Source organism: Phaseolus vulgaris, chromosome 5, assembly GCF_000499845.2.
Source record: "Phaseolus vulgaris cultivar G19833 chromosome 5, P. vulgaris v2.0, whole genome shotgun sequence".
In the NCBI taxonomy this organism is placed as follows: domain Eukaryota; kingdom Viridiplantae; phylum Streptophyta; class Magnoliopsida; order Fabales; family Fabaceae; genus Phaseolus; species Phaseolus vulgaris.
In genome coordinates this window covers 37,085,069-37,097,898 of record NC_023755.2, presented here as the reverse complement: position 1 = coordinate 37,097,898, position 12,830 = coordinate 37,085,069, and the positions used below count along the sequence as shown (strand labels likewise).

At 31.3% G+C, this 12,830-nt stretch overlaps 1 protein-coding gene across 2 annotated transcripts; it reads left to right on the top strand.

The window, feature by feature from the left end:
* The first annotated feature begins 5,739 nt into the window (after nucleotides 1-5,739).
* LOC137835705 (ABC transporter G family member 3) lies at nucleotides 5,740-11,898 on the top strand. Of its 2 annotated transcripts, none has more exons than XM_068644320.1 (12): nucleotides 5,740-6,004; nucleotides 6,769-7,411; nucleotides 7,513-7,592; nucleotides 7,699-7,985; nucleotides 8,093-8,264; nucleotides 8,519-8,632; nucleotides 8,738-8,866; nucleotides 9,477-9,668; nucleotides 9,808-9,894; nucleotides 10,745-11,017; nucleotides 11,170-11,277; nucleotides 11,514-11,898. In XM_068644320.1, the coding sequence occupies exons 2-12, from the start codon at nucleotides 6,940-6,942 to the stop codon at nucleotides 11,772-11,774; spliced, it is 2,175 nt and encodes a 724-aa protein (XP_068500421.1). In that variant the 5' UTR covers nucleotides 5,740-6,004; nucleotides 6,769-6,939; the 3' UTR covers nucleotides 11,775-11,898. The 2 variants fall into 2 exon arrangements, with proteins under 2 accessions (XP_068500421.1, XP_068500422.1); XM_068644321.1 differs by having other exon boundaries at nucleotides 6,765-7,411.
* Nucleotides 11,899-12,830: the final 932 nt, after the last annotated feature.

The window sequence follows — 12,830 nt, the reverse complement described above, 5'->3', positions numbered from 1 at the left end:
TATACATGTGTTATAAATAGATTTAAAATATACACAATTTAGAGAAATATAAGTTTCCTTTAGGGAATTTTTATACTTGTATTTGAGTAAAAAATAAAATATGTACAATGAAAAAGTTTCCTTAATATAGAAAATGTAAAAGAATTACATTTCAATAGGATACATCCAACGATAATGTACAGATCCAACAATTTTAGTCTCATACGCTAGATGTATGGATATATGAACCATTATGATAAAAAAAGATTGAGAAAAAAATCCTCTCCAATTTACATATAATTAAGGCAATTTCAGCATCCAATGATTCAAACTCCTCAATTATGATGACTTTAGAGCATAAAATTTTGAAAAAAGAACTTAACTTCATTAAAACTCTCGCAACTTCTTTTGGCAACACTTTTCAAATTGCTACTTTTAGCAAATCTTGCGTCAATATATGGAAATCATGACTTTTTAGTCCAACAAAATTTTGTTGTTCAAGATTAACACATCTAGAAACATTGGAACCATAACTTTCTGAAACTTTCACTCCTTTTAGAACACGACAAAAGATGTCTTTTTCTTTTACCGAAAGTGAAAACCTTGCATATAGAAGGAATACCTTGTTTGGTCCTATATTTATAGGATGAAGGTCTTTCCTTACACCTATCTCTACCAAGTCAAGGCGGGTTCTCAAATGCTCCTTTGGTTTCCTCTTTATATTCAATAATGTTTTTATTACATTTTCACATATATTATTTTCAATATGCATGATATTAACATTGTGACGAAGCAAATTATTCTCACAATATGGCAAGTTAAAGAATATACTTTTTTTTGTCCATGGATCATGTTTCTTTCTTTTCTTTTTCTAAGCATTTCTGATACAATCCAAGTAGACATGAAGATGACCAAGGATTCAAGAGGCAATTCACACTGTGAGCAGTCATCTCAACAATCAAGTTAAGACCCCACCAAAGATCAGACGGACCTCACCATAAGAAGAACTGGGCATAGACCAGAACACCAAATGTTCTTTCTTTTGGTCTTTTTAAAAGACAAAAACATGTTTATAAATAATTTTGGCTCCAAATAGCAAAATAGGATAGAGTAGGTTCACATAACATAAAAGGGAGTGTACTTAGCGAAACGGGCTTGTAGCAAACCCATTTTTTCAAGACAAGACACCTAGAATTAGGATTTTTAACCTACCTTCTAGAAAATGTGCCTAAAGGTGCGGTTTTAACCACAGTCAAAACCCTAGGCAACCCCTCTCCCTTTGTCCATTTTACCCTTCCCCATCTTGCCCACAAAGGCACTCATTCCTATAAATAGGGTGCCTTGCCTCATGTATTAACAACTTGAATTTGAATAGTAAAGAAAATCCACATGAGTGATTTTGTGAGACTTGTGAGCTCATGTTGGGTCTTATCTTGGGTGGGTAATATCTCAAATGGCGGCTCAAGTTATCTGGGTCTTATCTTGGATGGGTAATATCTTAAGTGACGGCTCTTGCATCACTCATCTTGGAGTCCCTCTACTCCAAGTGGCGTGACTTCCTTTCTTCCCATAAGATCTCTTCATCCCTTCCTCTTTTATCTTTTATTTACGCATCCTTCCATTCCATACATGTCTTCTTCTAATATTTAATTTTGTTCTTTACTCTGTTCTTCTTCTTTAATTGTTCCTTGTCTCTAATTTTGTTGCATCATTTGTCACCTTATAATTGTCTTTCCTCATTGTCCTTCTAAAGTGAACCTTCACACTTACTTAACCACTTGGTTAAGTTCGTGTCCAGTGGGAATCTTCTTAGGGTTCTCACCATAATTGCTAAATAAAAAATATTAAACAAAGAGCAACCAATAAAATGTGCAATCCTAAAATCAACTCACATCAATTTCCAAATACCTTTTTTCTATCACCTAATATATCCAATATGTTAGACCATGTTAATGGAGTAGGTATTCCTCTTGGGTACCATCAAAACACTTCTTATCTTTTCGCACTTATATTTTGAGTTTTACCATCTTCAATGACACATATAACACATCTTTTTACTATTGTTTAAGTACATAGAGCATGTGTGGTAGTTACATACCGGACATGCCAATTTTCCACTTGTACTTCAACCTAATAACATAATATAAGGAGACAAGTCACTAATAGTCCAAAGTAATGCAACATGTGCCTGAAAAAAATGTTTGCTAGAAGCATCATAAGTTTCAAACCCTTTCTCCCACAACTCTTTCAACTCATCAATAAGAGGTTCCAAATAAATATCAATACTACTTGTAGGGGAAGAAGGACCATGAATTACTAATGACAACATTAAGTAAGGTTATTTCATACAATTCCATGGAGCTAAATTATAAGTCATTAAAACTACATACCAAATACTATGTCCTTTGCCTATCATCCTTTGCGATATATACTATGACACCACAATCTGTATATAATCCAATATCATCCATGAATTATTACAAACCCACAATATCTTCCCATCATGGTACTCAAGATGACGAGGACAACGAAAATGAAGATAATAACAATGATTGAGTTAAAACCGATATACAAACATGAAGACCTAAGAGATAGACTATAAGACTAATTTGTGGTACCAACTTCCATAAATGATATATCTTACTACCTTACCTTATGTATAACTATTCAAAATTAATTATTGCGTTATTCAATTTCCTTTTATTACACTTCAACCATTTTCACTTATTTTTTACAATTTTTTTTCCAGAAACTACATAAAAAAAAATACAATTTAATTTCAAATTAAAGTCTAAATATTTATTTAAATAAATCACGCAAATACTTAATTCGAAAACAAAATCTACATTAAATAAAATACAATTTATAAAATAAAAATACCAAAAATATAAAATATATTTTTTCAAAGAAAATAACACCATAAACAAAACATAAAAATACCTATGTACTAAATTCGTGTTGTAGCCCACAACTTCTATTAAAAATTTTAAAATCTCCAAAATGGTGGCCAACCTACCCACTTATAAAAAAAATAAATAATCTATGTCCTATCCTAACCCACATTTTTTTAAAAGAAATTAAAAAATTGAAGTCGTGCCACAACTCATTACTTTCTATATTAAAAATTATTAAATAAAAAATAATTTTAGAAAAAAATAATTAATTATTAGGTTAACTAAATTAGATATTATTTTAAAAATTAAAAAAATATTAATATTTAAATTAAATTTTACTATTAATATATAATATATAATTTATAAATTAATATTTAATTAATTAACTAATTTAATCAATATAAAAATTAATTATTTTTGTTTTGTGACTTTTATTTAATGATTATTTTATAATATTTTATTAATAAATAATAAAAACAATTAAAAAAAATCATAATCGTGATTGTAAGGAGGACTTCTCTACAAAACTAAAAAAATATAAATACTGAAATCATGCTCTCTATAACGACTTAAAAAAAATAAATATTTATATAAAGTTGTGACTTTGAGCACACTTCAGTAGTATAAAAATAAAAGAAAAAATCTCCAATTAAATTATAAAGTTGTGTTCTGATGTACGATTTTTGTATTTCATTTTTTTTAAAAAAATTACCCATTTTAATAAAAAAATAAAGAAAACTATATTGTTTTCATAAAAAAAACACCACATCCACCATAAATGTTTAGTAAATTTTGAATGTTTTATTTATTTATTAATATGTTATTTTATTTTACGTTAGTATTCGGATAATAGTATCAGATTTAATGATCATGGGTTTGAAACTAGTTAGATTTATTATAACTTTATCAATTATTTTAATAAATATAAAGAAAATGATGTATATAAAGTATCTTAACATTAATTCCTAATTAATGTGACACTTATGGAAGTATAGAACAAGTTATTTCCATGAATTTTGTTGTTTGGAAACGATTTCTTTAAGTAAATAAATAAAACACTTTAATTGCAATTATAAAAAAAATTATACTCTACGTACATACATGTATAAATGAAATGTAGAGATTATTTTAAAAGAGTTTGATAGAAGATAAAATTTGACATATAATTTGTAGAATTTAATCTCGGTAATTATTATTAACATAAATAATTAAATTTTTTTATTTGGTGAAAAGCATTATTGAGAGTAATTTTTTTTTCTTAGAAATGAACAGGTAATGTGTTTGTCTAAACCACTACTACGTCAAATGATTTAATAAAAATTAATATGGTATTTTAAAAATATTTTTTATATTTAATTTGAGACAATTAGTTTCTTTTCTCTATGATTTTTTTTTTCTGTGTTTTAAAATTTGTTTAAAATTCATTTTCCAAAAACTTTGTTTCTTGAAAATGTTATTTTTAATAAATATATAAAATATTCTAATTACAGGCGTTAAGAAATAAAACTATCATCTACGTACATACACGTCTAAATTGAAGGTGGAGATTCTTTTAGAAGAGTTTGATAGAAATATATATTTTTTTCCATATATGAGAGTGATTTTTGTTTTTAAAGTCGTGAATTCTGATAACTGTGATTAATAGAAATGATTAATATCTTTTTGGTGAAAAAATATTGTTGATAATATTTATAAAAAATATAAATAAATAAATAGTGAGTTTGTTTTACCATATTTTTTAATTAATTGAATTAGGTCAAAGAATCACAATTTGAATCTTTGATCAAACTAATCTACCATATTTTAACTCCGAGAAAGAAAAAAGAAAAAGAAAAAAAGGCTAGTTGGTATGATATTTATGTATTATAAATAGTCAATTACACCTTTTATTTTTTAAAAGTGCAGGGCATAAAAAAAGTATTTTATAAAAACAAAAGGTACGAACAAGGGGTATTATATATTTTATTTTAGTACTATTATTTGGTGAAGACAAATGGCCTCACTCTTAATTGCCTCATCAAATACGAGAATAAAAGTCCCATGTCTGCAAAACAAGTATTTAATTCCTATACAATTTATAGTACAGTATTAAAATCAAATATAATCAATATAAAATAATATTAGAAGTTACATAGTATAATGTTTACATTGTTAGTCTTATAACCTATGAAAATTGTTAGTATTATTTTGAGTTAGTTATAAACATATCTGTTTATATACAATATAATGACATTATTTTACACATTTTTAAAAACTTACTGTCTTTTTTTTTCTTCTATCAAATAGCTAATAAATTATTAAAATTTATATTAGTTACAATAGATAGATATGAAAAATTGAGGAAATAAAAATAGTTATGAATTAAGCAATAAAACTTCCATAAGTTTTTTTTGAAGGGGTAAACTTCCTTATATATAAGTAAAAAAAGTTAAATTATAAAAATTTAGTGAATTAATGGTCTAGAAACAGGATTTTGTTTGCAATGCTGTGTCTCTATTACTGTAATTAGTTGTAATTAGTTATTAACTAATTACAACACTAGGAAAATTCTCTATATTATTGTAATTAATGTGATTAACTACAATACAGTTAAAAAAAGGTACAATAAATTTACATAAGTTTGTAGTTTCATAGAAATGACGTTATTATTATCGAATCAATAGTGATGGGTTCACTTGAAAAGGGTCGGAGTTAACAGGTGGCACGCACTTATTGGCTGTTAGCAAAGTGGTAACCTAGAATTGTCGCGCTGGCACTTGGAAGCCAACATCATTAGACACAACACTTGTCTCGACGAAAAGGAAAAAGAAAGACTAAATATGTGCAAGCCACACTATAAAAGAAAAGACAAGAATGGGAGAAAAATAGTAAAAAGAAAAATAAAAAATGAAAGAAGATAAAAAAGAAGTGTGTTTGTGAGAGAGAGAGAGAGAGTGAGAGACACTGAGATGCGAAATGCAAAGAAAAGAAAGAAGCAAAGCAAACAAAATACAAAAAAACCGGGTTCGGTGGGTCAAACCATATTCTTTCTCTCATATAAGCTACGAGGAGTGTTGTAGTTCATTCCGCTTCTTCACTCTCTTTCTCGCTTTCACATTCACTATCTCAGCACATGCTCTGCCTAGATCCGGGTATGTACAATGTTGTTTCCTCTATATCTGTTTTTTTAAGCAAGTTTGTGCGTGTTGGTCTCCATTAAGGTTGAAGCTTTTGTGGGGTTTTGTTGGTTGGTCGGTTTACCTTAGCAGTAAGTGAGGACTCTTTCTTGTTTTTTTTTCCTTACCTTCTTTGTTTTTTTGGGTTTTTATGTTTAGTGTGTTATGTGAAGTTTGTTTTCTTGTTGTGCTAAATGGTAAATGAATAATGTGAAAAGAGGTGTCTATGTTGGGAGGAGGGGTTGTCTTAAACGGAAATACAGGGTAAAAGGTTTGATTTTGAGGTTTCTTGTCTCAATTTTCTTGGAAAACAGATGTGGGTTTTGTGTCTATGGAGAGGAGGATTAGGGCATGCTTGCATTCTTTGCATCCCCCAATGGCCCTTTTACTGGTTATGGTTCTGTCATTTTTTCTGTTAAGATTTTTTAATCTCATTTTTCCCATGTTCCCCTACTATTTCATTTTGCCTTGAATTATTAATCATTGTCTTTATCTTTTCTTTTCTGTTTCCCTTTTGCTTCGTTTTGTTTTGCATTATTAATCATTATAGCGAGTTTCTATTCCATGAAAATAGCCAGACACTTTAGTTCATTGCATTATCCAGGCTGTCATTGTGGTGGTGTCTGCTTTTTGTTCTGTATATGAGATTAGACGAGAACTGTGATGTGATTTGCCCTCAAACTTTTGTCCATTTTTTTTTCTCGATTTAATTTTTATCTATGATTTGCAAAATAAGGCAGGTTGCTGGTAGACAGTGTTCCGTGTGTACAGAAAAATGTTGTGTATGAGAGTTGTGTATTGGTAACAGCTTGAATGCACGGTTGAATGAGTATGACGCTAAGAGAATTCTGCTGCTTTGTGAGTTATGCTTAAAATTTGATGTAAGGTTAAGGTAAAAGTAACTGGAAATCATGGAAGAAATACAGTCTCAATCAGATAATTATAGATCTTCATCGTCATCGGCAAGCAGCCCGGCGAGTAGGGTGCCGTCAAGCAACTTCTTCTACCTGCGTAAGCCTGGTTCACTCAGGCAGCCCATCTCCTTTGAGGACTCACCAGAGTGGGATGATACTGATATTGATGTTAGAGTTGAGGAAGGAGGTGACTCTATTAATATTGCAACAACACCAGCTTCTCCTTCTCTTTCGAAGCTCAACAGTGGGTCCCTGCCATCACCACGTCTACCGGAGGGTGCAGTAATTCCTCGAAAAATTGCTGGCGCTTCTGTTGCCTGGAAAGATTTGACCATTACAATAAAGGGTAAACGGAAGTACTCTGATAAGGTTATTAAGAGTTCAACTGGTTATGCATTACCTGGGACTATGACCGTAATTATGGGGCCTGCTAAATCAGGGAAATCTACCTTATTGCGAGCCATTGCAGGTCTTGAAGCACGCTTCCTTTGTCCTCCTTTCTCAAGCATTTCATGATTGTACAATGTATTCTAAATTGTCAAGCTAAAATGGATTTTCTCTTTACTTCAGGAAGATTGGACTCTTCTTCCAGGATGTATGGTGAAGTGTTCGTGAATGGAGCAAAATCACAAATGCCCTACGGGTCTTATGTGAGTTCAGTATCTCGTTGATCGTTTAATTTTGAATATTCAATCTCCATTGTGTTTATAGTAGTCAATCTGATTGAACTTATCTGCCTATCCACCTTACTTTCAGGGTTATGTGGAGAGAGAAACCACTCTGATTGGATCCCTCACTGTACGGGAGTTTTTGTATTATTCAGCCCTTCTTCAGCTACCCGGTTTCTTTTGTCAGAAAAAAAGTGTGGTAGAGGATGCTATACATGCAATGTCTTTAGGTGATCATGCAAATAAACTTATAGGTGGACATTGTTATATGAAAGGACTTCCTAGCGGGGAGAGAAGGCTTGTTAGCATTGCCAGGGAGCTTGTGATGAGACCACGTATTTTATTTATAGATGAACCTCTTTATCATTTGGACAGGTGTCTATATTAATTCATTTAATTCCTTTTATTGTAATAATTCTCAGTTGCTTGATTGTGTTCTATATTTTAAAGCCATTTTTATTAACTTTTTCTGTTTGGTCAAGTGTCTCGGCACTTTTAATGATGGTTACATTGAAGAGACTAGCAAGCACTGGCTACACTCTCATCTTGACCATATATCAGAGCAGTACAGAAGTATTTGGCCTTTTTGACCGTATATGTCTACTTTCAAATGGAAACACACTCTTCTTTGGAGAAACACTAGCTTGCTTGCAGGTAATTTCTGTACATTCTCAAATCTTGCACATGTAATTTGATTAATTATGAGTTAGTAATCCTTTTTGTACACAAAAATATTTAAGGGGCTTTATTTTAATTTTTATGTTTTGTATAGATTCTAATTTATTAATGTAATTTGATAAAAGATGAGTTTTGCAAGATTGTCAAAAACTTTGTTTTTTTTCCTAATCTTCTGTCTGTACATGGAATGCATATATTTTACTGACTTTTATAATTTTATGTTGATGAAGCATTTCTCAAATGCTGGATTTCCTTGCCCAATCATGCAAAGTCCTTCTGATCACTTTCTACGTGCAATTAATACAGATTTTGACAGGATAATCGCAATGTGTAAAAACTGGCAGGTGAATGTTTCTGGTGAATTGATGATTGATGTGCTCAATGCATTTTGGATGTCTCATATTAGACTTTTTATGATACGTTATTAACATTATCACATCATATAATAGGATGACAACGGGGATTTTTCTTCTGTAAACATGGACACTGCTGTTGCTATACGCACGCTTGAAGCTACTTATAAGTCATCAGCGGATGCAGCTGCTGTTGAAACTATGATTCTGAAACTCACTGAGAAGGTATATTGTAACTTCTGAGATAGAAAACATTATACAAGTTAGATCTTCTGTTAATTTGGGCTGGGAGCTTCGCCATAGGTCCCTCCCTTTATACATAACATAGTACAATGCCAATTTATAGATTTTAATACATAATTTATACTTATAGTTTGAACAATAGAGGTTAGTGATGGATTGAAAGTTTCAGTTGCAATTAGTTACAATAATGTACTTATAAGCCAATATATTTTGAACAGAGTGAAAGATTTACAGTTTAGGCAAATATCGTCAGTTTGGAACTAATAGAGAAGGACACTGAGCTTCCCTTGAGGGGCATTATTACAACAAATACTTAAGGTTCTGGAAATATGTAATCTGAGGCTTTCTGCATATGCTAATGGATAATTGGAGACTGTGTTTCATTGAAGACCATTTAAAAGGGCTCACAGATGGTTTTGTTGAAGTATGGAACTTGCATTTCTTATGATAGCCTATGTTAATTTATTGTGAACTGCCAACATACTTGAAATTTTGTTTCAGGCTTTATTCTGCTCTACTGCATTTAAAGAGCAGTTGTTTGTCGTTGGATGTTTTGTTTTGGAGTCATTTTAAAGCTTGCTTGATATTGCAGGAAGGTCCAGTTCTCAAAAGCAAGGGTAAAGCTAGCAATGCTACTCGGATAGCAGTTTTGACATGGAGATCTTTACTAGTTGTGTCAAGGGAGTGGAAATATTACTGGCTTCATCTTATTCTTTACATGCTTCTCACACTGTGTATTGGAACTGTATTTTCTGGTCTTGGGCATTCTCTGTCTTCTGTTGGGGTGAGGCTTGACATGACTACGGAATTTTATTTTTCATTGTGAATCTCTTAGAGCTTATATCTGCATTTATATATTCCAGAAGTTCTACACGAAGTTATGATACATTGGAACTAAATTTTAACATCTCTCAAAATTGCAGACAAGAGTTGCGGCAATTTTTGTATTTGTATCATTCTGTTCCCTTCTAAGCATTGCCAGGGTGCCTGCACTAATGAAAGAAATAAAGGTAATTTTGTGCTTGTTTCACTTTAATATGCATACAATAATGATGGTATTGGTCTATACAAACATTAACTATACACAATAATGCCTTAGTTTGATGATTCTAACTAACTCGTGAGAAGTTTATATAAAATTACAGGCTTTGAAATATGGATAACCTAGTTTTAATAACATACACAAAAGTCGTATAATGTCATGGTATAAACCATGTAGTATTGTATTTGTATGATTGTGAGAATATTGTACTGACCGATTGTATTATAGGAAGTTGTGCATTTTTCCTTGCAGTACAGTTAATTGCTAGTATTTATTTTAGTAGCTCTTGTATGTTTAGTAAATCAAGCACTTCATACTCCCATAACTTCAAATTTAACTAAGTAAAATCCAGGAACACATTCTGCAATACGAACATGTTTGGGATAGCTTAAATTATTGATTTCCCTACAACCTTTTTCTCTTTCAGCTTTATACAAACTCCATTTTGTAATTTACTATGTAAAAGCTGATTTTTTTGATGAAATTAATCATCTTAAAATGCTTTTCAGGAAATTTATTCAAACAAAAGCTAATTCTGATTACAAATGATTATTGAAATAATCCAAATTTTGCAGTTATCTCAAAGAACCTAAGTAGTAAGAATTGGAACAAATCTTTGAAGTAGAATTAGGTGCTAGTATTTGTGCTGTCCCTTCAGTGTGTTTGGCAGAACTAACTCTTCGTAGTTGACTCCAGAGAGAAAAGGTGAAAAAGACGATACATTTACATGATTATTTTGTTGGTCGACAAGACATGTCTGCTTTAAGGATTGAAATATGGATTCTCTACAGTTTCACTCAGTAATTCTTTTTTTGCAGATATATTCCTGTGAAGAATCAAACCAACACTCCAGTACATTGGTTTTTTTACTTGCGCAGCTCTTGTCCAGCATTCCGTTTCTTTTTCTCATCTCCATTTCATCAAGTCTAGTCTTCTACTTCCTCGTTGGGCTGGAAGATCAATTTAGCTTGTTAATGTACTTTGTGCTCAATTTTTTCATGACTTTGCTGCTGAATGAAGGAATTATGTTAGTTGTGGCTACTTTGTGGCAAGATGTATTTTGGAGTGTCTTGACACTGTTGTGCATTCATGTGAGTTCCATTGTCTTCTATTATGTAAAACAAAAGTTAGATGCTACTCAACTACCAGTCTACTGGTCTATATTTCCACCCAAGGGCATGATTACACAAGAACTTTAGCTGTTTCCTAAACTAGCTACTGATGCATATGTATGCCATTTCAGGTGGTCATGATGCTTTCAGCAGGCTATTTTAGAATTCGAAATGCTTTGCCTGGACCAGTGTGGATGTATCCAGTGTCATATATATCCTTTCACACATACTCTATTCAGGTAAATACTTTTTGGGATTCAACTTCTAAAACTACGAGGGAAAACCAGAATGAAAACTAGAAATTGAAAGATACCAGTTTACAAATGTGATTTGACCAATACAATTTTATAATTATTTCATTTCAGCAAAAAGTTGCATAGTTGTTAACATATCAGAATATAATAGATTCAAATGATCCAATCTTTTCCCTTATATGGGTATTTATTGAATTACTTGTGTTGTGACTATTTGGTAGGGGCTATTGGAGAACGAGTACCTAGGCAACTCCTTTGCAGTGGGGCAGGTAAGGACCATATCTGGGTTTCAAGCTCTCCTAAGTGTGTACAATATCTCCCCCGACAGTAATTCGAAGTGGAAAAATTTGTTGGTTTTGTTTCTTATGGCAATTGGTTATCGTATTTTTGTGTTCATTTTATTATGTTTGTTCATTGGGAGAAAAATATCCCTGCGTAAATGTTTCAAGTGTAATAGGGATACAACAGATCATACAAGTTGATGGGAACGGAACGATGTTCAGCCATTTACATTGTATAATTCCTTTTGATCCAGTTCTGCTTGTCAACTCTAGTTTTGTGAATTTACCTTTGACTAATGAAGAGAAAATGTGATATTATTATTAACCTACTCTTCAACTCTAGTTATATAATATTTTCCTAACTTATGTTTCTTTATTTTTCTCTGTTTATAGTTTTATAGTTATCTTCAGTATCGAGTTGTACGACATTAGAGCATAGGATGTTTTTGTTGATTTCAGTCACGCTGACATCGGAGGCCACTAAATAATTTGGTTTTTGACGTAGCCAATTCAACATGCATAGAAATTTGAGTTGCAGGAGCGACGCTGATGGATGGGGCACGCTCTTCTATATAATTTGTCCACATTCCGTTGACGTGCCTCTCTTTCATCCATCTTTGTTTATGTCTGCATAACGTGTTATTCAACCCTGGTTTTGTCACTGGAGTGGGAGATAAGGTTACTTTATGCAAACGTCATAACGTTTTTTTATTTTTTCGTTTGAATTTTTTTCAATAATAGGAATAAAATTCTCAAGTTGTTCTTTATTATTTCCTAGGGTTCCATATGTAAACATAATAAATACTTGTTTCTTTAATCAGTATTTAAGAATAACGGTGTAGGTTCACAGCCATATGACTCCTGCACCTCTATATCTTCTTCTTCTCTTACCTCATGCACAATATGAAAATACATTTTTGTCATTTTCTATCACCTCTATATACTAGTTTCCAGATTATGTAATTCGGAACACATTTAAAAAAAGACTTTCAGATTATATAATCTAGAAACTAAATAAGACTTTCAAATTATGTAATCTATAAAGTAATTATGCATCTGAGAAAAGATTTTTTGATTATATAATTCAGATTATGTAATCCGGAATATTATAGAGAACATTTTTAGAAATTCAAAAATATATGGAGGTTAGAGAAGAAACTTTTCTATCACCTTTATAGACTAGTTTCCAGATTATGTAATTCGGAACACATTTAGAAAAAGACTTTCAGATTATATAATCTAGAAATTAAATAAGAC